At 33.5% G+C, this 27,517-nt stretch overlaps 3 protein-coding genes across 3 annotated transcripts; 2 read left to right on the top strand and 1 right to left on the bottom strand.

The window, feature by feature from the left end:
• Window positions 1-4,539: 4,539 nt before the first annotated feature.
• RNaseX25 (Ribonuclease X25) lies at window positions 4,540-10,107 on the top strand. Its single transcript, XM_088235702.1, has 3 exons — window positions 4,540-4,788; window positions 5,966-6,246; window positions 8,051-10,107. The coding sequence occupies exons 1-3, from the start codon at window positions 4,733-4,735 to the stop codon at window positions 8,551-8,553; spliced, it is 840 nt and encodes a 279-aa protein (XP_088091828.1). The 5' UTR covers window positions 4,540-4,732; the 3' UTR covers window positions 8,554-10,107.
• A 2,496-nt stretch (window positions 10,108-12,603) lies between these two features.
• LOC148275447 (UBX domain-containing protein 1) lies at window positions 12,604-18,019 on the bottom strand. Its single transcript, XM_088235700.1, has 5 exons — window positions 17,835-18,019; window positions 17,361-17,751; window positions 15,165-15,349; window positions 13,273-13,595; window positions 12,604-12,820 (listed from the first exon to the last, which is right to left on the bottom strand). Exons 1-5 carry the CDS (start codon window positions 17,885-17,887, stop codon window positions 12,771-12,773), a joined length of 1,002 nt encoding a protein of 333 aa, XP_088091826.1. The 5' UTR covers window positions 17,888-18,019; the 3' UTR covers window positions 12,604-12,770.
• A 6,273-nt stretch (window positions 18,020-24,292) lies between these two features.
• On the top strand, window positions 24,293-26,125 carry LOC148275446 (uncharacterized; the record flags this gene model as incomplete). Its single annotated transcript, XM_088235703.1, has 1 exon — window positions 24,293-26,125. A coding segment is annotated over exon 1 (1,833 nt), but the record flags the coding sequence as incomplete, so codon positions are not given.
• Between the last annotated feature and the right edge of the window lie 1,392 nt (window positions 26,126-27,517).

Below are 27,517 nucleotides of genomic sequence, written 5' to 3'. Positions count from 1 at the left end.
ACTTATCTACTATGTTGTGTCAATCAATGTTTCCGCGTGCACAATACAATTTTAGAGAAATAAACAAATTTTTTTTTTTTTTAATATTACATTTGTGTTATGATTATATTTTTTCCCATCGTGCAACATTACGCTGCTACAATATAATTCGTACAAAATATTATGTAGGTAGTTAAATTGGGTAAAGATTCATACAAGAACGTAATTTATTTATGCGTGTACTCGTAAGTATGCTTTTGATGTTAAAAATATCGGTAGAATGAATATTCTTATTTTACTTTATATATGTATTTATTACTATTGATTTATTTGCAATAACTTAATTTCAAACTTATAAATAATATACTAAATAAATTAATAAGTTATATCACCAATTGTGTTATAAATTCAAATTGTCATTTTTTTTACAATTCAAGTTTCTATTATTTTTATTCTTCTGTTCTGTGTGCATTTTAAGCTTACATTGTTGTTTTTTTTAAATAAATAAATAAAAAATAAAAAGAAAGTGTAAATAAACTTCAGTGCAATATTTCACTATTTCCGGACTTGCACATAGAGTAATATTCCAAACGCTCTTGCAGCCGTAGAAAACACTTTTATCTCGCGTATTTTGTATGAAAATAAATAAAATTATGAATCTTCTCTATCCTCTAACTCTAGAGAGTGGTTAATTTGGGAATATTTATTTTTTCAATGCGACTAATATTTGCTTCACATATGACCACACTGATGATTAAACGTCAAAAAATATGAGCGCGTGAAATCAAACATTATGATTTTCATTTAGAACATTATTGGAACCTTACGCACTACCCAAACAAAACAAAGCCCCTAATTAGGGTGAATCGACCAAACGGTATTCGTTTTTTTTCCGTTTTTTAAACAGTTCTATACAGCATTTGACATTTTATCACCAGTGTGGCCATTATACGAAGCAATTTTTCGTCGCATTCAAAAAATAAAAATCCCCAAATTAACTTCTCTATAGAGAAGATTCAAAATACCACCCCTGGACGGCGAATACAATTTGTAAAGTTCATCTTCATGGGCACATATAGAGAGATTATAAAGTAAAATTGATATTTATGTACAAAAATGTGTTTATTTGTATGAAAATTTAAAATATCTTCATCGCTAATATGTAATTGAACATGTTAAGAAAAAATAAACGGTAAAGTTTATTTTTCAAATAGAAAACTTAATTTTACTTAGTAAATTCAATTTAAGATAAATTTCAACTTCTCATTGTAATTCAGGCCTTGAAGTGTAAGACTGATCGCTTACCTTTAACCCTAGATTTACAAACTCTATTTAAGGTAACCATTATTCATAAACATATGTCACTGATACACCTTACTTTTAAGGTCATTTAATTTAATAATTACGGAAGATTTTGAAAAAATCTACATATTTTAATTAGAAAAAACTTTTATTTGGAATTAAAGCATTAAAAAACAATTTTAAAAATCAATCAGAGCATTTTAGGCACTAACTACCGCGATGTTCCATGCACATTGCACGCCGCGCGCTGTGCCAGTTTTATTACTTGAGGCTGTATGAGAGATGTGTGTGTATGAATCTAGGGTTAAAGTAATAAAATTGATCCAAATACACTGCAATAGCAGTACCAAAGCAGTGTCCTATGCACCGCTAGTGCGGATAGGGAATAGAGGATGAAGCATCGTTGTAAAAAGGTAAAAACAGATGTGAGTTTTCCGTTCTGTATTAGCAAAAGACACCAAGTGAATAGTCACGTTTAGGTGTGAAAATGTCCATTATTTATGAGTACATTTGTCAGCCTTATATTGGTTCAACATATCCAAGTGTTTCATTAAGTCACACTCCAGCAGCAGGTTAAAGACCGGCGCTCAAACACTTTGTTGTCTATATCATTGGTTGACATTGGCATGGCGTAGTAACATTGTCCAATCCAACGAAATAAATTTATTGCATTTCAAGATAATTCTAGTCGTGTCATTACCACCTTCGCTTCGTTTCTTACAGATAAAATATCAGAATAAAATGAACATATTTATAAACGAGTAGTGTGTCCGACCGAAACAAGGTTTTTAGCCGAAACCGATACTGATTTAAATCAATTTAAAATGTTTTCAGGACGCCCAAAATTATGCGGTTATTTTATGTTACCGTGTGTAAAGTGGCCACTTACACCAGCCAATGACAGGTCATAAGCCCCGTAAATGCCTAGACTTTCATATTCCCTTCTCAACAATGTTTTCCCTCTCTGTTGAAATAAATTTTTATATTGATAATAACTTGTTTTGTTTATAAGATGGTTTTATACTTCAATATTCCACTATACCTACCTTTACTAGTACCTACCTGGAGCGTAAGATTGATAAACTTGCCCTTCTGTAACAAATGCTCGAGATAAGTTGTATTTTTTACCAATACAGTCCCTTGTGTATAATTGGGTGCGTTTGATAATAAAAAAAGAAAAAAATGTATTTTGAAACAGAAAAATAATAGTAAAATGAAAAAAAAAACGATAAGAGCGTAAGGAAACAATGAATTGATAATAAATTATAAAAAAACAACCCTTTAAATAATTACTTTAAAAAAAAACTTAGTGTCTTTCGTATTTTTATATATATTATATCTTTCGCATTTTGCTTGTGTTGTGTTGCAGGATTTAGTATAATATTCTGTATTCGAGGAAAAGCGCTCAAGTCTGAAAATATCAGAATTACGAATAATTAGTCGTAGTTTATGTTGCTAATAAGTGACTTCATATTGGCCCATGGGTTAATATTCCAAACGCACTCGCGGCTATAGAAAACACTTTTATCTCCCGGTGAGAACGCACAAATTAAAACATGTGATTGTTCTCAAGCCTGGGTGTTCTGTGACGTAATTCACCACTATAATTGGGCCTCCTGTAGCTCAATCACAAATAACTATCGACGTGCCAATAAGCGACGTGATAACAATGTTTCACCGTGGTTGTTTATCGTAGTCGCGATCACAGTCGAACATCCGTAAATACCTAATATTAAACGTCAAAATATTTACGTTTCGCGACGTATAATCCTGCTGCGCAATCATATATTTGTATTTGAATTAAAAATGAAAAATATTCCAAAACCGCTATTTTTATTTATTCATTTATTATTTATCATGCTGTTTATTGAATTTTGCCTGCGGTTGGCAAGCCAAATGTCAAGAAAAGCAGTCGCCATTGTAATTATTATTTAATTTTTACTTTTTTGTATTAGATACTCCTTACCATTTTGCAAATGCAATATATCGTATTATTTTTTATAGTAAACGCCGATTTTTCGCCAATGAACTGTATTTGTTTACGAGGAAAACAAAAAACAAACTGACACGAGCATTGACTTAGAGAATTACACACGCGTTGACTTATGACTGCGATAACTTAAGCATGTTCATTATTGTTCATTGTGATCGCTCAAATGCTTAGCATGTTTTTAGGCACGTCGATAGTTATTTGTGATTGAGCTACTGGCCTGTTGTGGTGCAAAAAAAGTATTTTGTATGTAAATACGCAAGATAAAAGTGTTTTCTATAGCTGCGAGAGCAGTTCAGAATAGCACCGCTGGAAGGGGAAAAGTTTCCAAGCGACATGCAGCAAATTTTTTTACAAAAGTGCCAATGAAAGTGTTTTTTTCAATCATACAGGGTGTTATGTAAACCCTGTCACATCCAAAACCACAATGATCAGTATGGGCAAGAAGACATATTAGCATATTAAAAAAAATATTTAGAACAAAGAAAATTTTTAAAAGTAAAATATTATAAAAACAAATGGTTGCTTACTTCTGCAGGGGAGAAGTGAGGGGAGAACGGCGCAGTATCAGATTCCCCCTTCCCCCTCCTCATTTCTCCCTGCAGAAGTAAGCAACCATTTGCTTTTTTTAAAAAATATTTTAATGTGCCAATATGTCTTCGATTTGAATGACAGAAGCCTTAATTCTTCTTCTTCTTCTTCGTTTTTTAATGGTCTTTTCACCTTTCAACTCGGGGAAGCCTTAATTGGCACTCTTGTAAAGTTGCTGCATGTCACTTGGTAACTTTTTTTTTACAGTGTCGATATCAACTGTACGAAGTCGCACTTATTAAAGTAATTTCATATCAGCAACATTTTTAGTAAATAGTAAACACCTATGTCCAAATTAATAATCTGCAGATTATTTTACTTGACAAATATGTATTTTCAACAAGAATGAAGAATTTCTAGGCACTGGACAATAAATGAGTGATTAAAATGTTACTGAAAATACCGTTTCTGATAGAAACGGAAACTGTTTACCTTATATCTACATGTAAATGTGTTCTAAAGTTTTTTTTTTAAATGGCCTTAAGCATAAAGAAAAATACTTCTACATTGGCATTATTTTTATATTTGTGTACATGTTTTTATTCATTGTTCTTTCTGGTTTTGATGTTATCATATTTTGGTAAAAGGCCCTAATAAAGAAAAAAATACCCATAAAAAGAATCACTAGTCATTTATAGCCATCTAGCGACCGTTTGAAAAAGCTTTTACATTTACTTATCCAGATGGTTTTGTTTTTTGTTATCAATATGCTTTATTTTATAATCTGCCGCTAGATCACGACACTCACTAAAAATTGCTGAAATGGAGCGCTGACCGTCAACATGAGCAGCTGACGAATTGACATTTCTTACGCTGGAAAAAAAAGCATAATATTTTATTTATTAGGTATTCGGGTCACTGTGTATTAATATGTTGGCGATAAAAAGAGCGCTTTGTATTATTGCGGCCTTATCAGTGTTCATAAGGTGAGTAAATAAAAAAATATACCGTTTTGTCATAATACATTCACATTGATTCTAAAACACATTTAGGTTTCGGGTCAGCTTCTATCTGTTGTCAATGAAATTCAAAGTATCACAATCTATTATTTATGTTCGTATTTTTTCAAAAGTGAATTTCATATTTTGCATTTAATTTTGTGATAATTTCACAATTATTTATTGTGTATCAATAATCTCGTATTCTAGGTCGACATTTTTTACAGCAATCGAACATTTAATATATTGATGTGAAAAATTACTAATATTTCCTTCTTTTATTTAGTTGATTAAAACGCCTTTATTCACTGATAACTTGTTGAAATCGTATCAAGGCACTGATTTGAAAGAGAGTATGAAAAAAGTTCACACTAAACCTCGGTGAACTTGGTATGTTTCATGCTAATTATATTTGCATTTTCTGATAAGCAAATTGATAAAACATGAATACTTGTATCTTTGTTAGTTATTTAGTACCTATTTACCATAGACCGAAAATAACAAATTTGGCAGCTTTATTTAAAGAGATAAAGGATATACCTTCCTTTAAACCCCGATATTTTATTTATAAACATATAATAAATACGATTCCATTGTTAACTGCTTACACACCTTAATTATTATTTTATCTTGTACATAAGTGATTCATCTTTTAACAAAAATAGTGAGTAACACTGACCATTCGAATGATAATTCACCCATCTGTCATCCGTATCTATATCACAAAAATTCTACTTATTTTCATTATAAATTGAAAACAAAAATTTGCATCTCAATTCGGCGATAAAAACATTTAAATTTTTAAATTTTCGAAACAATTATTTTATGCTTTATATGCATAAAACATGCCCAACTTTTAAACACAATAATTTCATAAATAAAACTACTGAATTATTTTTATAAATGCATGATTTTTAATTTCGCGCAGAATAAAATTTTATCAGCGATTCAACAGAGTTTTATATCTTAATTAAAAAAAAAAATCTACATATTAATAATCTCACTGGCATAATAAAGGATTTTCTTAAGTAAATATTTCTTTCCAAGATGCCACAAAAATGTAAAAATAATGATATGTATTTTAATTCATTGCAATAATATCCGTTCTATTATCATTATGATTACAAATCCAAGTAAAAATTGGTTTAATCGATTTTATTTGCAGTGCAGAAGATGAAATAAGTGAAGCCTCTGAACATGAATGGGATGTGTTGATATTCACGCAACATTGGCCAGCGACGGTTTGCTTGGACTGGAAGAAGAAGGGACCGGACCGCTCATGCACATTACCTTCCCAGAAGGATGCATGGACCATCCACGGAATCTGGCCCACGAAACTTGGTACTATTGGACCAGGGTTCTGTAATAACTCGTGGCATTTTAATCCCACTCTTCTGCAGCCGATCGAGCAACAGTTAGAGCAAAACTGGATCAACATTGAAAAGGGTAAAGTTAAACATTTGGATGTGTCTTTCGTCTTTATTTTGTATTCTGGTATTTTGATTTCTGTTAGTTTTGTAAGAAAAGTTACTCTAAACCTTCTTCGCATTAATGCATGCACCTAATGAGTATGAAACACACCCTAATGAATAAAACTTGTAATGATTCAGACTAACTTTCTAGTTCATATTTCTTGAATTTGGAGTCATACTGTGTTTTCTTCTTGATTTTTGTCAGCCTTGACATCTTTTTAATAAATCTAAATCACTATTTCTCAATTACTTCAAAACAATTGAACCATTTCAGAACTGCTTTATAATTATTTTATACTAATTTAAGCCTTGCATTTTACATATATTTTATCATATTCATTTTAAAATCTATTCTAACAAGTGTATATTTATTACAAGTATATTTCTTTAAGTGTTGTGTTTATTACAAAAAATGACAATGCTTTTCTGAAAAATCTGTTTTCGTAAATTAAATAATAAAATTGCTAGCATAACTAAGACCTCTCTCACTGAGTGTGACTTTTTTTATACATTAAGAAACCTGTTTGGATTTTATATGCTTATTGTATTATTCATATATATTACAAAAAAAAAACAAATCTCTTACTCTGAGGCCAAGAACCCTGTGTTGAGTTGGGATACAACAAAATAGGAAGTGGAAGCACGCATATTATTAAAGAATACTACAAATAAAAATTATTACACAAACGTAAATTTCAATGAAAGGTGAAGTCATGTTTCATGTGGTTAGTAGTCATCAATGTGCTTGTTTATGTTGATTTGAAATTAATCTCCAATATAATTTTTCAAGTATTCAGGTAATTCATTGTAGTATTTAAGTTAATTGCATTTTAACGTTGTTCCGGATGTGTATAACTAGTTTTAAAATGATATAAATGAATAAATATAAATGAATGGAAAAATATGATAGTTACATACCCCGGTATTTGAGTGCTAGGCCCTAAATAAAGACAAATGGTTTGCTTTCGGGCCTAGCCTCAGCGATACCGGGGGCAATATAGCCCATAGAACACTTGTTAATGTAAACCATATTTGTAAGGCCCTAAAAAGGACCATTGTATTGTGTTTCATATGTTCCGCGTGTCGCAGCTATCAGTGTAATGGCGGGGTGCGCCGCAATTTACGTGACCTGCGGCTGACATGTACCTCAAGTGGCGGGGGTAGTGCTACCCCCGCCGCTCTAGGCCAGCCGGTGCAGCCTTACAGCTAGCCCTGCTGAGCTCGACGCGCGCCGCTTTATAATGTGTATTTTTTAATAGTAAATTGATTGATTGATTCCTAACTCTGAACAAGTGTTTTACTTTGTTTATCCGCCCTGTGTGCTCTCGCTCATCGCTCTTCATTTCGCCCCGTCAGCTGACTGCCTTTGTCTCTCTAGACCACTTGCACCGGGTGGAAAATACTTTTCAGGGCTATTGAGGTTGACTTGCAGTCGGCGCAGTCGTACGCCTACCTGTTTGCGAGGGTGGCTTCCCATTCACCCCGGGAAGTTTGACCGCGGCAGACGCCGGTGACGAATCAGCGAGTCATGGTGGTAGTGCGATTGGCTACCATTACGTCATCGTCTTGTATGTTTCACATTCCAATTTTGATATCTGTATATAGGATAGTTGTTGTAAACTAGTCTTGTCAATGGGATGCATAAGATAATTCCTTCCATTTAATAAACAACAAATGATTTTTAACTAAACACCATACACATTTAACTAAACACGATATCATTGTTTATGATCATACCTCTCACACCTTTATCTGTTATTTATGTTGATCTTTTTTAGAAACGCCGCTGTACTCCTTTTGGAAGCACGAATGGACCAAACATGGAACGTGTGCCGCAGTCTTATCTTACCTGAACAGCGAAACTAAATATTTTGGTCAAGGACTGCGTTGGCTTCAGATGTACTCCATGTCAGATATTCTGTTAAAATCTGGATTCGCTCCAGACTCTAGCCAAGCCTACAGAGCTGAGGATATGTACAACGCGATCAAAAAAAGGATTGGTAAGAATCCGGCCATGTATTGCGAAGTTGACTCGAACACAGGTATGTCTTATATATTTGAAATCAGAATTTGTTTCGACAAGACTTTGAAGTTGGTTGACTGCGATGGAATAAAAACAGTAGGTGAAGAATCGGATGATACATTGCTTCATTGCGATCTATCCAAACCGGTGACCTATATCGATATCATCCCAAATATACAATATTCACCAAACCGGTGGGACTGGCCTTTAATCGAAATATACAAATTTGTGATGTGGTTGCAATGGTTTACTATATAAAACTTTACTTGTGATTTTTTAGACGAAACTGTTCCTGTAAAACTTTTTCAAAATTAGGTTGTTTTTTTTATATGCATCACAATCTTTTGTACCATTGAGATTCGAATCTCTTCAAAAAAATAATTTAATCAGCCCAATAAAAATGAAATTAATTTATAGCTACTGCAATGTTTTTTTTCTTTGCATTGGTTTTAATAATAATAATAATGTCTTCTTTATAATATACAACGCAATAAATTTTTAATTTTCTAATTAATATTTTAAGTCAATTTCACATGCATAATATTTTACATAAAAAGCTGCATAATTATTTGTTTAGTCTGTAGGATTTCATAAAATGAGGAAGTTCAGTGCTATGGGAAATTAGATATAAAAATGTTTTCTTATGCGTGGTAAAATTTTATACATTTTAATCAATTTTATTTTATAATAAAATTTAATATAAATATATATTTTTTAAATTTTGTTCTGAAAAAAACCACTGAACTTCCTAATTTTTAAATTTGAAATCGTAGGTAATATTTTTTATGAATATTCAATTTACCAACCTAATTTTGTAAATACAAATCTTCTAATAATAATTTCATAATAACAAAGTGCAATCCATTTTACAATTCTAGATAATTCAAATGATTTACTCACAAATTGCATAATTATTTATTATATTGAGTGTATTAGCAATAATATACACACAAAAAAAAAACTAATTATTTATAAAATTTACATTTTCATATCGGAGTCGCTTACTTACATGTAATTTAATTTACGACTACTTAGAAAGAGACTAAATCTTATAAAATTATCAAAACCATATAAAATTATGTTTTCAAAATTAAATAAGATTTCAATTTTAATTGCCCAATACTTTTGCTATACGGCCTATGTAATATTTTAACTTATTTTGCCATTTTCATAATACATTGTAATATTTTAAAGGCATTTAAATGGTTGTGATACTGACATCATACGTGTTTACTTTTTAAATTTCATGACTTTATTTTTAAAAAAGTGTTGATGATTTTAAGAGCCTAATTTGAGGATGAATAATTTTGGGCAAATTTAAATTAAATTTTGTTCATTGTTATTTTCAGTTTTTGCATTTATTAATAACCTTTATCGGAGAATTTATCTCAAATTCCTATTAAAATATTTATTCAAGGATCAAAGAACTAAAACAATAATCTAAAAGCTTTTGAAAATGCTCCACAGGGAATAAAAGTGCGTTCAAATGTTTAATGAGCCTACCTTAAAGTGTTAGTGCCTGCCGGTGAACCAAGTGAACATACAATTTTTGCTTGTGTAAATACGCACATTTGAATGATTTATTTGAAAACTTTTTGCTGCACACAAAATTTTGATGAATTAAAATTTATTGTAAACTACATATTTACTGTCAGTATTACTATTTGTGCTCAAAGAGATAAAAAATTAACCGATTATTGTCATGTTTATTGTATTGTTGGTTCATGAAATGTTGTTATCTAAATATGTAGGTCCATATTTAGTATGTGATCATTTATCATGTTTGTTGCAAATATACATCAATACATGTCATTAAATGTTTATTCATTTAAAATCCCTTAACTCTCTCTTGCTGGTGATGGGTAGCTAGTACACATTGGATTTTTAATATCTCTATAAATATAATAAACACTATTAACATATTACAACAGAGATGAAGAAAATTTAAGAAAAGGTAATATAGAAGTCCAGGCATCTACAGGGCTTATGACCTGTCAATGGCTGGTTTATGTGGCCACTTTACACACTGTGTAACATTCACCATTCTGCCTATATTTGAACTATTTTCTTATTTTTTTTAAAAGAAATATTTGCGTTCTTATGATTTACCCAAATATTTCATTTTGAGGGCCATTTTCAACGAGTTGTAAATAACTCACTATTAGAAAATGGGAATCAAGTTGGGGTAGAGTAGGATTCGAACCACGGACCTTTGGTCCGTGAGTCCAAGACACTAGCCACAGGACCACAACCCGATTCAGATATTCCTTCAATTCTTTCATCTGTTGATGTTTGTGAAGTTAAAGAGCTGAAACCTTTATTTATGCGGGTGAGATTCATCTAATTGAATTATTTCACCTACATACTAGGCAACAGCCATTGACAGGTCATAAGCCCTGTAGATGCCTGGACTTCTATATTACCTTCTCTTAAATGTTCTTCATCTCTGTTGTAATATGTTAATATAAACAGCTCCCCAGGGAGTTGAATCCAGTCCTTGTCTACAAAAATTTGGACAAACTCAAAATATTGTTCATAAACACTAGGTTAAGATTTTCGGTATTCTTCTGCTATACATTTACATATCGAGTGAAATAATTTATTATTAAATAATAAATAATTATTGGGCGCAGAAAAAGCATTTTGTGAAAGATCTGAGATGAATTACTAATACATCTAAAAGTTTACCAATGTGTCGTATATGATGGTACCAAATATATGGTTGTCTCAAACACTCTTTACCACAGGTATATTTGCGAGCAAAAGAGACAAATTCACGCATCACGCAGGCGTGTAGCAAAATAGCCTACCACTGCCACAGTACGGCATTTTTGCACAGTTGCTTTCGGGCATTTGTTAGGGGCAGTCTCTTCGTTCACGCTGCTAACTTCAGCCAATGATTTTTTTACATGTTTTTAGCTATTAGATTAAAAATATTATCACTTTTGACTTCAACTATAAACGATTGAAGCAATTGCCTACGAATATTCTATTTTTCAGATTTAAAATCTCTCACTTTTTGCATGTGTATTGACTACTACGCGGATGTTTTTGGCACAGTAAGGGAAGGGTTAAACTTACACATTATTTTGAGCCATGGATCTCCAAAACATCATAACTAACAAAAACACTATTATTCAGGGGAACATTATTTCTTCCTCTCAACAAAGAATACACATTTGTAAATCGAACTGTGTTTTGACAATATATATTATTGATATCAATGAAATAAATATTCTAAACAAAACTTGGTTCTCAGAGTATTCTTCTTTCTGTGCCATATCAGGTCTCCCCGACGTTGGCGATCACTCTAGAGTAGGCATTCCGGTCCTGCGCCAACTGGAACAGCGCCTCAACCCCACGCACTCCCGTCCAGTCGCGGATGTTTCTCAGCCAGGACATCTGTCGCCTTCCAACCCCACGCTTTCCCTCGATCTTTCCCATCATAATAAGCTGTAGAAGCGTATATTTGCTTCCGCGCATGATATGGCCCAGATATGCGAGTTTTCTCTGTTTTATTGAGGACAATAGTTCTTTTTCGGCACTGGCTCGTCTCAACACCTCCACGTTGGTCACTAAATCTGTCCACGGGATTTTCAGCATTCTCCGGTGAAGCCACATTTCAAAAGCCTCTAATCGGTTCATGGAGTTCACCTTGAGAGTCCATGTTTCAACCCCGTAGTAGAGTATATTCCTTAATAATTAAAAATATCCTCCTGAAAAATATTACTCCCGTTCGTAACAAATTTTAAAAAATGCACCGGTTATTCTTTTTTGATTTATTTTAAAATCATCTATTCAATTCTGAACTATCCTTAATGCCAAAACATAAAATATCCAGGAGAGCGATTTTTTCAAATTCACTAACCGTACGTTCCAGAGTATTGTAAACGCCATATTGTTGTTAAATTGTCAAAAGCGAGAAAACCCTGTGAAGAATTCAGTATCCTGGGGGTTTAGGATAGTGAAGATGAATGATTTTGAATGTTTGGCATTTAGGATTAACGGAAAATATTGAATAATTTATTTTTGGCATTTAAGATTATACAGAAAGGAAGGGAATTTCACGGAGAATCATATAAAAAAATTGAAAAATTGGCATATGGGATAGTTCAGAATTGAATCAACGATACACTCTTTTCGATACACTGTCTTGTATAAGATGGTATTTTGTACATACATTGCCTTCTTTCTAAATTAGTAAGATTTTTTCCTCGTCTCAGGATGTATGGTAATATTTTGTTATACACAAATGTTTAGTTGAATTAGTTAGCTGTGATAGATAGGGTGATAAAATAAGTAAAAATATTTATTTAGTAAAAAACAGTAACGTAAAAGATTTTATTATTACATTTTAAATTGACGCTTTGCTCAGCTTCAGATCCTAATAGCATAAAACTTGAGAACTGTGATGTCCATATTGCCATAACTGAATTGTACATAGTAATATAAATAATATTGATATAAAGACATATTCACGTTAACTGTGGCTTCGATACAATCACTACTGCTGATGGAGCCAAACCTGGAATCAAGAGTAATAGTTTTTTTAGTATGGAAAATTTCTATTCATGGGAAGAACGAACTGAGTTTGATAAAATTAATATTTGGTGAATTTCCATTTTAAATTTGGTCATGTATCAAAAAAAAACATGTTTATTGGATTTTAATTCTACTTTATTTTTAAATATATACAAGAGGGTATATTGTGACGCGTTTCTTCTTGTTAGGACATTTTCAAACTCTTCTAACAAGATGAAACGCGTAATAGACAAGTTGTGATTCATTCAAATATTATAATGATTTGAATGCATGACTTGTCTATTTGTAGCATTCATGGAGGTAGATACAAATAAGAGATTTTAATGGGTAACTCAAAAATGCTAATTTTAAAGTTACCTAGTTGTAATAATTACCCCACGATATGATAGTTTACGTAGCTGACATCACTTTTATAACCTGTAATAGTAAAATTACCTAGCATATCCAGAGGTTTATCATAATCCTCATCTGCAAACACCCTGCGTGGGAAGGTCGTCATGAGTCCAAACGGTTGATTTTTCATCTCGTTTATCTGCAAGTATAGTCTTACAGCACTGAGCTGCTCCCGAGCCCCGAAGGTCTGCGTGAGGGCCCGGCCGTCGGGGAGACGGAGCTGGAGACGTGCCGACGTGGGAGCTGCAGCTGCCACGGGGGCAGAGGCAGGGGCTGCAACAGAGGCAGGGGCTGCAACAGGGGCAGGGGCTGCTGCGGAAGGGGCTGCCGGGGCTACGGGTGACGCAGGATTCTTACCCACTAGTCTAAAAATAAATGTAATAATATTCAATTAGTACTTTCTTATAGGATCTACTCATATAGACACATATCACAACTTCCTTATTTTTAGGAATATATCACTTCCAATAGGACCGTAGTTGATAGTTTGAAGAAAATCTTATTTGACTAAAATATTGGGACACTTTTACAGCGGACTGTTTTTTATAGAGAAACAATATCTCCTCCAACCATATAATTTCTTCAGTTTCATGTAGGTTATGGCTGTCTTTTCCTCAATAAGAGACACGATTTTGACGGCTATAGCCGGCGTGACTGCGAACGTGTTAAGCTTTTCATTTTATAAAAATCAACCGACAGAAGAATTTAAGAAATATGATACTAGCCTTACTTACCTTTTTGCGGATGATAAGACGCATGGGACCATAAGACGCACCTCTATTTTTAGTTGAATTTTCAGAGTAAAAAAGTGCATCTTATGGTCCAAAAATATGGCAATTGCAAAGAATGTCCGAAAGTTCCCAAGTTATCAAATAGAAAACAGTTGTTATGTTTTATTTTTTATCTGAGTAAAGTACTTGTAGTTTTTGTGATTTCAATAAGATTAACAAGTTAAAATTTCAATATTTACAACAAATGCAGCTTTAAAAAATCGACTTGAAAACTGAAGTGATAAACAATGACAGTGGTATGGGAAATTGGATGTAAAAAATGTTTTCTTGCAGACGGTAAAAGTTACAGCATTTAATTGTATGGAGAATTTTCTCTAAAATGTATGAGAAAATATAAAACATTTTAATAAAAATAAACTACTTCTAAATCATTTTAATAAAAATCAACTACTTCTAAATCAAACAATGATAGAGTATTGTGATAGATTTCCAAATTCCGGGATGCCAAACCTCCAATCAGGACAAATCACCGAAGAATTACTGGTGTCACGCGCAGAGTAATTAAAAAAAAATGTGATAAAAACTTAAAACGTGATACATTAAAAAATGATTTAGTTTGATAGTCTAATAACAAATAAAAAAATCACTGAACTTCCTCATTTAAAATAAAAAATCATCATTGAGGGAACAATGTTTTGTAAGGTAATTTTGACAATGTGAGGTACAGAATAAGGTACTAAAAACTTTAAAATCAATTGAAAAAACACGTTGAACTAATAAACAAAGCACCTATAAAACTGTTTAATAGGTGTAAGTTTAGGAGACGAAGAGACAATACGGAAAGATTAGTGGTACAAGGACGAGTTGAGGGAACTTGATCTCGCGGAAGGAGTCCTAGCAGATGGGTGAACAGACTTGGTGCCGGCAGCGGCTGGCGTCTTTCTTCAGGAGGCCTCCAGAAGCGCTGAAGATCGAAGCGGATGGAGGCAGATCGTACCGACATGCTTCCCTCCTGCCAATATGACCACGACTGCTTTGCCAAGAGCAAACGACTAAGAAGAAGAATAGGTGTAAGAACTATTTTTTTTAATTAAGGAAAAATATTTTACGCCATGGTGGAATGATTTAGAAGAAAAATACTTTTTTACTGCGTTGGAAGTCGACCAGTTAAAAAGGTTTTGTATTAGAACAGTAAGCGCTAACCTCCTGGCTTCTTTATCCTCCTGAATTTGTTGTCGCACCCGATCTCGAGCTTTTTGATCTTCCAATTTATCTCGCCTCCTTTGCTCCACAATTTTCTGCATTTCCTGCTCCTGCAGTCTCTGTTTAGCGTCCTGCATATCCTTCCCTGACTTTATCCTTAATCGTTCTCTCTCTAACTGTTCAGCCTAGAAATAGAAAAAGAAAGCCATCGTAAAATAACTAATGGAATAATAACCCTCTTTACGGTTTTAAAAATGAATTGTTAGTGTTTATTTTATGTACAACATTTTTCCTATATATCCGTATCCTTGAAATCGCTAATTTATATATTATTTATAGCGCAAAACATACATTGGTACACCATTCGCGGTGTTTCTTGATCACTTCACACACAAAGGTAAGATGATGAGTTTTATGCTTCAAATGTTCAGGGATTGTGAGATGTTGTAGTAAAATAACATATTTTCAATAAATATTTCATGTTTCCTTTTTCCGAAAATTGAATATGAAACATGAAATTACACATTAGGAAGAAAATTCAAAGAAGGTATTTGAGATTCGTAAATTTTGAATGAAATATTCCCTGAGCTAACATTTTTTTTGGTGTTTAAAATTTTGAATTTAGAGCTCGATTGTTGTGAACTCCTGAATCTTATTAACTTCCGAATCGGGTTACTAAAAATACTGAGTTATTTGGAACTACATACGTAGATACTAACTATGCATGACACTCTCCGATTTCGCGTTTACATTCCTTAGCCAAAAAATTTACTTGTAATATAGAAATTTTTATACATTTTAAAACGTTAAATACATTGTTTAAATCTGATATATAATATTATTTTTCATGCAATTTTTTCCCTGTTTTTGATTATTATTATCTTATACTAAAATATTTATTTGTTATTTTATTTTAATTATTTTATTTTATTTTATTTGGGAAATCAACAGTTCTACATACATATTTTTAGTAAACAAACAGATATAGTGTATAAACTCAGAACTAATAACAGGTTTCCACATAGTATACAAAGTTAGTAAAGAAAATATATTACATATCAAATAAATACATACAATTTATACATATAAAAATATAATTTTCATGTACTCAATAATCAAAGATTTTTTAAATATTTATTTTAAGTTACTGTAAATTGGGCGGGATAAGGACAAGAATGCTTGAAGAGAGGATAAGGAGGGGAGGGGAGATGTACATATTTATTATTATAATGTCTACTAAGTTACATAATACATTTCTAGTGTAAATTTTAAATCTGACAGAGTGATGTTTGTGTAATCTATATTTTTTAATTTTGTATTGTACATTGAAAAAGTCCTATGAAAAAAAGCATTTTTAACATACGATGTTTTACTTATTGGTACATGAAACAGGTGGTACCGTCTACAAATCCTGGCTGGCACATGTATTGTTATTAAACCAAGCAGCTCTGTACAGTCAATAATATTAATTTATTACTTTTTTTTTGTATTTTTTCAAAGCATATTTTTATACGTAACTATCAATGCAACATTATATTCACATTTTTTTCTTTTTTACTATGCAAAGTTTTACTTTCGATTTTGCAAAATGCTTTCTTTTTTGGTTTCTACTATCTTAAAAAATATATTTATCCTGTTGATGTTTATTTTTAAAATTATTACTATGTTTGCACTTACCTGTATTATTTTTGTAAATGTCCCTTGGGCTTATTGTAAAATGAAATAAATACAATAAATAAACAAATATAGCTAAGAGCAGCGCCCGATCATGGTAGGTCCGGCTCTGGCTTAAGGGAGACTTAGCATTATAGTCGAACACGCTAACTATTGCCCCACTAGGTTCGTCAATATTATTCTTATTTTTTCAAATAACAGAAATACACAACTAAAGAATATTAAAATTGCTGGTAGATTTAACCCATTTTAAAATAAAAGCAAAAATATATTTGCACCTTTGAAATAAAAAATATTGTAGGTAGGTACTAACGTGACAAAATTTTAGTAATCAATCATTAAAGAATGCTTTTTGCAAAATAATTATTTGTTGTTTTTACATTTAGTGCATTTCTTAATTATAATGGCACCAACCAGCGCAATTTTATGATTTGGAAATCGATTTCATTTGCACAAAATTCTTCATATTATGTATTCAAGTGATTAAAAGTTGGGGAAATAAAATGTTATTTTGAAACCAACCTTATCTTTATCATCTCTTTCTTTTCTCTTTTCCTTCATCCTCTCTTCTAGTTTGACGAGCATTTCTTTCTTTTCTTCTTCAGTCAGGGGTTTTTTCTCTTCTGTAGATTCACAGAAGTCACTGTGACCCGTTTTGGCTGCATGGAACTCTACTTCAGTCTGACTACGGAACAGCTTTCCACACTCTTCACACTTGATGGACTTAGCTATATCAGCAGCTTCAGTGCTAGTTGCTGGCTGCGAGGAGCTAGTAGTCGGTTCAGAGGGACTAGGAACCGGTCCAGATGAAGAAGCCGTTGACGGAATCGGATCTGGTTCCCCCGCATGCGCCAAAAGCCATTCCATAGCCGGTTCTACTCCCTTATTACTAGTTACAGCTAGAGCTCTTTCGCTGCAAGTAAATAATCATTATAATAAAGGTTAATTTATAAATAATTTCGTTTTCATAAATTTTACGTTTTGAGTTGGACTTACGCCTTTTCCCTCGAAAAGCCCATCTCAATTAAAGTTTCTACTTCTTGCGCCATCACTTCATAAGTTTTAACTAACTCGAATCGTTATAAAAATTAAAAACACGATTAATTACAAATCATCCGGGACAATCCGGGTACAAAAAAAATGGTCTGCCATAGATAAACATGCATATTCTACCATGTGACAGCTGTTCAAGGCTATAATGTTTTTAGTGGTAGTTAGTGAGAAAAGAGGTAGTAACTTAAATGTAATATCGGGGTAATTTGTATGATAAATGAATAATAAATATTTTTACGGATAAACCAGAGAAGCTTTTACTATCATCAATAAAATAATATTATAGAACATTGTCGGTAATATTGTAATACCGCACAACTAACGGTATATTTTTTTGGTAGGAGGACCTAAAGAGCGCTCTGTTAATATATTACTTGCGAATTTAATCTTCCAAAAATACCACAGGAGTTTCAGAAAAAATATCATTATTTCGAGCAAAAATAGCAATAATTAAAAAAAACCAACGGCTCTTGGTCCCTAGAGCGAGTTTATTGCAGTGTTTTTTATTATGTAATGTTAAAAACATATGAAACTATGAAAAACTACATGCATACTAAAAACAATAAAAACATATTTATGATTAAGAAATCAAAAATAAAAACAACCGAGAAAGAAAAAAATCTTGTTAACACAAAAATAAGAGTAAAAATTAAATATAAAAAGTATAATAAATTCAATACACGGTAAACATTAATCAAGCAACAAAATAAATAAATGAAACATCGTTAAAATAATCCCATATTTAATTTAAACGATAACATATTATTTATATACGTACTATAAGTAAGTAATACCCCCGGAATGAGTCGGGAATTATTTGATTAACTAAACTTTATAATATCCTCAGAATAATAAGGCACTACCGCTTTAGAGCCGCCCATACGAACAAAAATAATGCTAGGATTATCAATCACGAAGTTAGCTATAGTTTACAGCAAAACAATGAGCCGTAGGTACTAAGCACGTTACGGATGCGACTTTCTTGACATCCGCGGAAGAATATGCTCCGCGGATGTATTGAGAAACAATAAAAAAGTAAAAACAATTTGCAGAGAAAACGATAATTTTTTTTATAAACAAAATATAACTAAGGCAAGTTGTAATATTATTATTATCAAAATAGCATTCTTGCCTATTTTTGGTGCGTTTTTATTTTTAATGAAATGAGGCAGTCACAAAATAAAATTATGTACAATGTGGCATTTTCCAGTATTTTTGACGAATAGAAAAAAATGTATAAAAAAAGAAGAATATCAAAATTTATTAAAATATAAATTTTCTGTAGCGTATTATTACTCTGAGATAATATCCCTTGGTAAAGTATTACAATTTTTACGCACAATATAGTGACGAGTTCACACTTATTATTATAATTTATTCTAATAGCGTTGACCACACGTATTTTAAATCATGGCTCATTCTTGCTTTCTTTTCTTAGCAAAACAGCAGTATCTACAGAAAGGACAGTTAGTAAGATTAGATAACCATTTAATAAACCTCCTGCGGTCAATCTCGGACCTAAATAATGAAAACGCAACAGAGTAATACACGTCTTCTTCGTTTTTCATATCCGCTCCTAATTGGAGCATGAGGACATCACCAGACGCCTCCAGAAGCCCCTATCACCAGCCAGCACTCGCCTTCTCCCCCCTCAATCCCGCGTCCCTTATTTCCGGCGAATAAAGTCGAAATATTGATATCGACGGCCTTCCATTACGGCAGGAGCCCGCGGATGTGAAAAAGAGGCAATCTGGAGTAAGGCTCTCCTGAGTCATCCGCGGCACGTGTCCAGCTTGGTCCACTGCCGCACCCTCAAAACGCTCTTTAGAGGAGGCTGCTGCGGCCGTTCTCAGACTTAAATGTTCGTTATGAAATCGAACCACTTTACCGTACACCATACATTCACGGAGACTGGACCGCTGTGCACGTGCAAACCACGAGCCCGCTACGTGATATCGCATGATTGGCCCATTTCACACCACGGCAAAAATCTACACGGCATGATAAAATACAATGCGGTGGATCGATATTTATTATTTTACACTTGTTTACTTATTGAATGCCTTACAAAACGCAAAAACCAGTACACCACAAGACCGACTAATCTCTAGTCGTTTTTCTTTTGCAGGATTTTTACCTGAGAGTACTCGCTAAATTTAAACAATGATTTTGATGAAATTTTAATTAAAATCTCTTTTGCTAAGTTTCACGATATTATTTTAATCGGGTTGTGGTCCCGTGGCTGGTGTGTCACGGATCAGAGGTCCGAGGTTCAAAGTTTAAGCCCCACTCTACCCCCACTTGATTTCCATTTTCTAATAGTGTCACCAAAATTGAAATATTTGGGTAAATTATAAGAACGCTGATATTTTTATTTAAAAAAATATATAAATTAACCCAAGCCGTTTTTATTGATATTTGTATCTAAGTCATTAACTCAGCAGTTTTATAAAAATGAGAAAACTATAAATATTATCAAATTTAAATTGGTACTAACGAATCCAATAAATGTCAATCCACTATAGTTTTACCGTGCCGTTTAGATTAAGATGATATGTGTGAAATTGGCTATTCTCCGTCGGATATCACGTGGCTGGTTTGTTTATTGGGAAATTCTTATTATAATGAACAGACTTTAATATTGTCCTCGAGCACGTACTCTCAAAACTCTCAAAGCACACAAATGTGTTACCTATAGAAATTACCTTTTAAATGACATATTATGACAAAAAAGATGTAGAACATTTTAGAGCAGGGAATATGGAATTCTAGGCATTTACATTACCTCTAAAATAATCATGCAAAAATTACATTCTATTCCATTTGTTTTTTTTTTCTTTTTAGCAAATAAATAATAAAGAAGTGTGTAAGAAAAATTAATAACTTGCGATGTTGATAGATTAAAAAAATTTTTTGTCTTAAAATAGTATTGTTTCACGCGTTTGGTGGGAAATAAGGCAATTTCAATTCCGGACTAAAACCTAAATTTTGCACCTTAACCTTTCCCTCACCAAGCACCCAGAAATTATACATGATCATGGGAGACCAAACGACCCCAGCGCCTACTTGTATATGGCGTCAGGAGAATAAAACGTTGGAAGTGTTTATGACAGTGCATTTATTCATGTTTTCGCGTACACATATTTTACTAATTCGTGAATTGTATTCATTTTTGTTAGTTTACCGAATGCTTATGTGCATAAAGTTATTTACGTCTTTTTTTGTTTTAATATTAAAAAAAAAAAAAAAAAATTTTAAAAAAAACATGAAAATGCTTATTTCTATTGATTTCACGATTGCAAAAAATATACGGTAAATAGCTTTAATAATACTTGAGTTATCGAATTCAAATCGGTCTATGGGGGATTCGAATCCCCCCTTCGGTCCGGATAGGTTAACAACTGTTTTTTCTTTGAGTTCAGTAAATTTGTGTTTTTTTTTTTTTTGTAAAAAGAAATATTTGCGTTCTTATAATTTACGCAAATATTTAATTTTGAGGGCCATTTTCAACGAGTTGTAAATAACTCACTATTAGAAAATGGAAATCAAGTTGGGGTAGAGTGGGATTCGAACCACGGACCTTTGATCCGTGAGTCCGAGACACTAGCCACGGGACCACAACCCGATTCGCTTTATTTTATTACAAGAAGTATAGAAACAATGTTGAATCAGCAACCCGTCCATTAAAACAAAATTTGATTTGATTTTATAATAAAATTCCTGAGGTTTGTACAGAAATCCAATCAAATCAAATCCTACGCATCGAAAGTGTCCACGCTTTCCTGAAATTAATTACAAATACATAACAAGCAAAAAAAATAACAAGCTTTCATTGCGCTCCTCACCTCATTTAAGTCAATTTGCAAAAAAATAACCAGTTTTGTATTTGTACGAGTATTAGACAAACTGAATAAAATAGCAAACAGTGGATGTGTTATGTCCACTTATTATGCATACGAATATATACAGGGTGTTCTTTATACCCTGTCACATCCGAAACCACGATGATCAGAATGGGCAAGAAGATATATTAGCATTTTTAAAAAATATTTACAACCAAGAAAATTTAAAAAAATTAAATATTAAACGAAACCGGGTTGTGGTCCCGTGGCTGGTGTCTCGGACTCACGGATCAAAGGTCCGTGGTTCAAATCCCACTCTACCCCAACTTGATTCCCATTTTCTAATAGTGAGTTATTTACAACGCGTTGAAAATGGCCATCAAAATTAAATATTTGCGTAAATTATAAAAACGCAAATATTTCTTTTAAATAAAAAATAAATAAAAAAACAAATGGTTGCTTACTTCTGCAAAAGAGAAGCGAGGGGAGCGCGGCCGCGCATTTTTGGCTTATCAAATTTCCCCTCCCCCCTCCTTGTTTCTCCCTTGCAGAAGTCAGAAACCATTTGCATTTTCTGATATTATATTTTTATAAATTTTATTCGTTCTAAAAATTTATTTTCATGTGCCAATATGTCTTCTTGCGCATACTGATCATCGTGGTTTCGGATGTGACAGGGTTTAATGAACACCCTGTATGTGTATTCAATTTTGAAATATGGTATTCTTTTTTGGGGAAACTCTACTAATGTACCGGTGTTTTTAAAATTCAAAAAAGATGTGTTAGGAAAATGGTAAATGCTGATTACATGGCTACATGTTAGCCAATTTTTATTAGATTTAATTTATTAACAGTGACAGGTATTTATATAATGGAACTTTGTCTTATTGTTAAATCAAGCCCTGAATACACAAAGGAAAAAATACACTTTCACAACACAAATAAAAAAGTAAATTTAAAATTCCATTAACGAAACAATCATTTCGGTAGTCAGAAGGCAAAAGGGACCATCTGAATTTTTTTCTGTTTTTTAGTTTTCAAAAGTTTTAATCAATATTTCAGTATATACACATAAAAAAACACCATAATTTAGAATGGTAATTATTGATTGAAAAGCAGCACTAAAATATTTTAGTTCAGCTCTCCTGGACATTTTTGAAAATTACAGATGGTCCCTTCTGCCATCTGACTACCGATTTATACAAAGAGCGTAGGGATAACAGTAAAAATATATAATAAGCTCCCCAAATAAATTTCAGAAAAAAATTGTGTTAAAAATTTGCAGGTGTGTTATAAGTGTTTCTAATTAAATTTTTGAACGTATTAAATATAATTAATGTTAACAATAGGCACCATAATCTTGTATAATGTTTTTTTCTGTTACTGTTTTCTAAGCTTTTCATTTATTTGTTTTTTATTTTTTGTTTTTATTTTTGAAATTAATTTTTTATTTAGTTTTGGTCAGACTGTAAGAAATTTCCAGTGGCAATAAATGCGCCATTTAACTAAGATTTATTATTTAATAAAGATTTATTATTATCAATAATAATAAGGAAGATAGAAATAGTCATAATAATACAGTAATAATAATCACATGCCGGAAAGAAAGAAATAACTCTGAAAATTGGTCCAACATTCATGATAGGAAGATAAAAACTTTCTGTCATTGTCTGTTGGATACTCTTATGTGATTATAACATCATTCTCATTGTTACGATTAATAGCTATCAGCGGTGCTATTCTAAACTGCTCTCGCGGCCGTAGAAAACACTTTTAAATCGTGTATTTTGTACGTAAATACGTGAGATAAAAGCTTTGTCTACGGCCGCGAGAACGCTTGGAATATCACCCCGGGAAGATTTAGCTAACGTTCTAATCAATGTTTTGTATACAATGTCTGCGATAAATTTTATTCACATTTATCATTAAAAACATATTATATAGAAGAGTTATTTCTTTATTCAGTACACTTATATGTACCTAGAGAGATTATTAAAATAACAGAGACTTAAAAAAAAAAAATAGGGCCTGCCATCCAATAACACGAAACTCTTAATTGTAATAAATAAAGTAACGGTTTAAGCTTTATAAAACATAAAATGATAAGTAATTGAAACAATGTTTTTTTTTTTAACTAAAATAATAAAAATATGGACATAACAAGAAGATAGTGGAAAGGAAAGTGATGAGGAGTAGTAGAGAATAAATAAATAAATAAAGAGCAAAAAAGACCAAACGTCTATTCTCTCTTACTCTAAATCAAACTTGTTAGATCTCTTCTGTACCTATTATATGAAGTGTTAAGTGCATATACTCGCATACCTATACACACTCGTTTCTTCTTTATTCACCGTGAAAGGAATAATAGGAAGTATAGTTTTATTAAACAGCGTATTTGTCAGGCTTTAATGGGAACACCTGTGCGCTCAAGTGTGGGGTGTGATTGTCCGGCGGGGTCGGGGTGGTCGATAGGCGGGGGCGGGCGGACGGTAGGGCGGCCGAGGCGGCCGGCGGCGGCAGTCCGTCAGCAGCGGCGCCACGGAGCGCGTGTCCCGCCGCATGCCCGCTCCCGCCCCCGGTATGGAGCTCGTGTCCGGCCCTCGACACGGCACGGCCACGCTGCAACTCACGCCGCTGTGGGAGCGCGTGGTGCGCACGCAGCGCCTGCCGGCCGAGGTGGACCTGCAGGAGGTGCTGGTGGCGCTGCGCCACCGCCTGCGCGACCCCGAGCGCGAGGTGCGCCAGCACGCGCTGCGCGTGCTCGCCGACCTGGTGCCCGTGCTGCGCGCGTCCCTGGACACGCTCCTGCCCCCCCTGCTGCCCGACCTGCTGGGTAACCTCGGCCACCCCGCGCCCGCCGTGCGGAAGGGAGCCCTCGACGCCTTGAGAATTTACATATCGCACAGCGAAAATAAAGATTTTGTCATTTCTGAAATCTGCTCAAAATGTCTCGAAAAAAATTCCATTAACGACAAGTACCAAGAAGACGTCACTATGGGAGTTATCCTCTCGCTTCCCTCTCTCCTCCAGCCCTCCCTCGGGTTTCTGGGTAACTCTTCGAACGCTATAATTTCTGTTATCAAAGCGTTGTCTTCTAAATTGTTTCAAGTTATGTACCAAGAGGTCGCGATGAGATCGCTTTTCAAATTGAAGGAGTTGATCGGGAAAAAAATATTCGAAGAACACATTAATAGTCTGGATCCGAGTGTGAGCGAAAATTTTGACCTTTTGTGCAACGTGTACAATTTCCCCATTACACCTAATAAACAAAATAAATTGACACGCGAAAACGAAAAGAATAAAACTGCAAAACCAGAAACTGAATCGGAGAATTCCGCTGAAAAATTCGAAGAAATATTCATTTCGGAACAACCTGAAGTATTACTAGACGCACAACATAATGACGCCGGTAATCGTTCGAGCTTAACTGTAGATATGGACGATTCAGAAAGTCTTCCCAGTGGAAAAGTCATTCTAGAAACAGAATTTACTTTTGATTCGGATACTGCGATTACTATGACTATTCTCGAAGAAGAAGAAAATGGTGCCAATGCGAATAATGAGAGCGAAGAAGAGTCCTATAATTTCACGAAATACAATAAAAGTTTAGTGAAAGTGTTGACTGATAGCGAAATAGAAGAGTACGAGGAAGTTCGGCGAACTCCTAGGAGGGTCAGGTTCGGAGGTGAAATTGTTAAAATGAGGACTCCCGATAGTGATACCATACAGAACAGTGACGCGGACGAAACCACGGAAGAATATTCGAAGAGTTCATTCACTCCAGAAACGTCCAGTAGTTCGGAGATCAACAGCGACAAATCGAGGCAGGGTAACGAAGACTCTAGAATTATCCAATCGAATGGAGACGGTACTCTCAGAAGGTCCCGAATTTACAAAAGTATGATTCCACTTCCGGTGGAGCCAAAAACCACATTACCAAAACATAGAAAATATGGCAAAACGGAACCACTCAGCCCGAGTAAAAAAAGAAAGTCAAAATCTTTAAACGATCTTTCAATCTATTGCAAGCAACATTTTGGAGTCGTACCAGCACCAAAACTCGGTGAAAACAAAGTCAATCAAGATTTAAATATCCTCGTCCCTCCAGAGGGCAAACAATCTCGCGATGACGATGTATTGAACGCGTATCGTGACCAGCAGGCAGAAGTGCTTCGTCTTCGGAAGAGTCCCTTAGTGTCTCCCCCGCGGTACAACGAGAAGTTCTCCAGTCAGCCCCTTGGAGAAATAAACTACTCCCAGGAAGACTACATGTCGGGCCAGTCCGGTTCTGGCTCCACGGGATCTGGTTCCAGCAGTGATAATGCTTTGGAAGACACGATGGAGGAACTCAACATATTTGATGATGACATTTTTAAAGATCTTTACAAAATGGTAAGCAAAGTGAACTATTTATAATATCGATCATGTAACACCCGGTAACGCGAATCTAGCCTTTATATTAATTTATACAATACGGCGCGACGTACAATATAAAGTCAGCATGAAGTATCGACTAGTTAAAGTCTTGCTAAACTATTGCGCGTTTTCCATGTCGGTACGAGTACGCGTAAATATTTAAAAACGCGACTGAAATATAAGTTTCTCTAACTACTTATGGAACTAAAGTAACTCTTCAGAAGAGTCTAAATTTCGATTTCAATGTTTTTTTTACGAAAATGTGACAACACTAAAATAATGAAGAATAATATTTCATTTTCATTTTCGAATATCTAATTTTAGCAACAAATATTTAATTTGAGTTTTCTGACCACGAAATGACTAACGCGATTCACATTACCTTGAATATGTTTATTTATTTAAATTTGATTCTTATTATCAGTTTTTCAACTACTGCTATTTGTGTTTTAATTTCTACATAATTAAGTAAAAAGAAACGTACGCTTTTTGTATTAAACCAAACATGTTTATAGCATTATTTTTGTAAAAGGTAATTCTACCGTAAATGTTGAATGAAATAAAAATGTTTAAATTTGTTGCCACAGAGAGGAATAACATTTTAGAGAAGGGAATATAGGAGTCTAGGCATTTACAGGGCTTATTACCTGTCATTGACTGGTTTAAGTGGCCACTTTACACACTGTGTAACATTCACCATTCTGCCTATGTTTGATCATCCACATTTCCTCAACTTTTATATCTGTTGTGTTTTCCCTCTCTGTTGCAACAAATTTAAATATGAAATTTCCTTTGGGAGAAAATCCAGCCAGTATGCAAGTATTTGGACATACTTAAAACATTGTTGAATTAACTACCTGGTAAAATAAGAAGTATAAAAAATTGGAAAATTGTTTTCAGGCGTTGCCTAGTATGTGAATTGGTTCAGCTGGATAAATCTCACCCACATGATAAAGGTTTCAATTCTTTTACTTCACAAAAGTCAACAGATGGAAGAGTTGAGGAAATGTGGATGTTCAAACATAGACAGAATAGTGAATGTTATACAGTGTGTAAAGTGGCCACTTAAACCAGCCAATGACAGGTCATAAGCCCTGTTAATGCCTAGACTCCCATATTCCCTTTTCAAAAATGTTTTTCCTCTCTGTTACAACAAATTTAAATATGAACAACTCCCTAGAGAGAAAATCCATCCAGTCTGTAAGCATTTGGACATACTCAAAACATTGTAGAAATAAAAATTATTTAAATTCATGTAATGAAATAAAAATATCTCCGTTTATTTTTCAATCGATTTTTTTATTTTAATTTAGTTAAGTGATTTGATTTATTTTTATGGCTTAACAAGTTTGGAATAGTAGATTTTTC

The sequence above is a fragment of the Micrasema longulum genome, unplaced genomic scaffold, assembly GCF_059751315.1.
Source record: "Micrasema longulum isolate JH-2025_06_02 unplaced genomic scaffold, ASM5975131v1 h1tg001419l, whole genome shotgun sequence".
NCBI classification, from domain to species: Eukaryota; Metazoa; Arthropoda; class Insecta; order Trichoptera; family Brachycentridae; genus Micrasema; species Micrasema longulum.
This window is presented reverse-complemented; position numbering and strand designations above follow the sequence as displayed.

Bases quoted from the DNA above. Each gene is read 5' to 3' on its own strand.
- RNaseX25 (XM_088235702.1), top strand. From the start codon at position 4,733: ATGTTGGCGATAAAAAGAGCGCTTTGTATTATTGCGGCCTTATCAGTG. The intron at 4,789-5,965 runs GTGAGTAAATAA...TTTTATTTGCAG, and splicing joins GCCTTATCAGTGTTCATAAG to TGCAGAAGATGAAATAAGTG. The intron at 6,247-8,050 runs GTAAAGTTAAAC...GATCTTTTTTAG, and splicing joins CTGGATCAACATTGAAAAGG to AAACGCCGCTGTACTCCTTT.
- LOC148275447 (XM_088235700.1), bottom strand. From the start codon at position 17,887: ATGGCGCAAGAAGTAGAAACTTTAATTGAGATGGGCTTTTCGAGGGAA. The intron at 15,350-17,360 runs GTTGGTTTCAAA...TTCTATTTCTAG, and splicing joins AAAGAGATGATAAAGATAAG to GCTGAACAGTTAGAGAGAGA. The intron at 12,821-13,272 runs GTAATTTTACTA...TCTTGATTCCAG, and splicing joins TAAACCTCTGGATATGCTAG to GTTTGGCTCCATCAGCAGTA.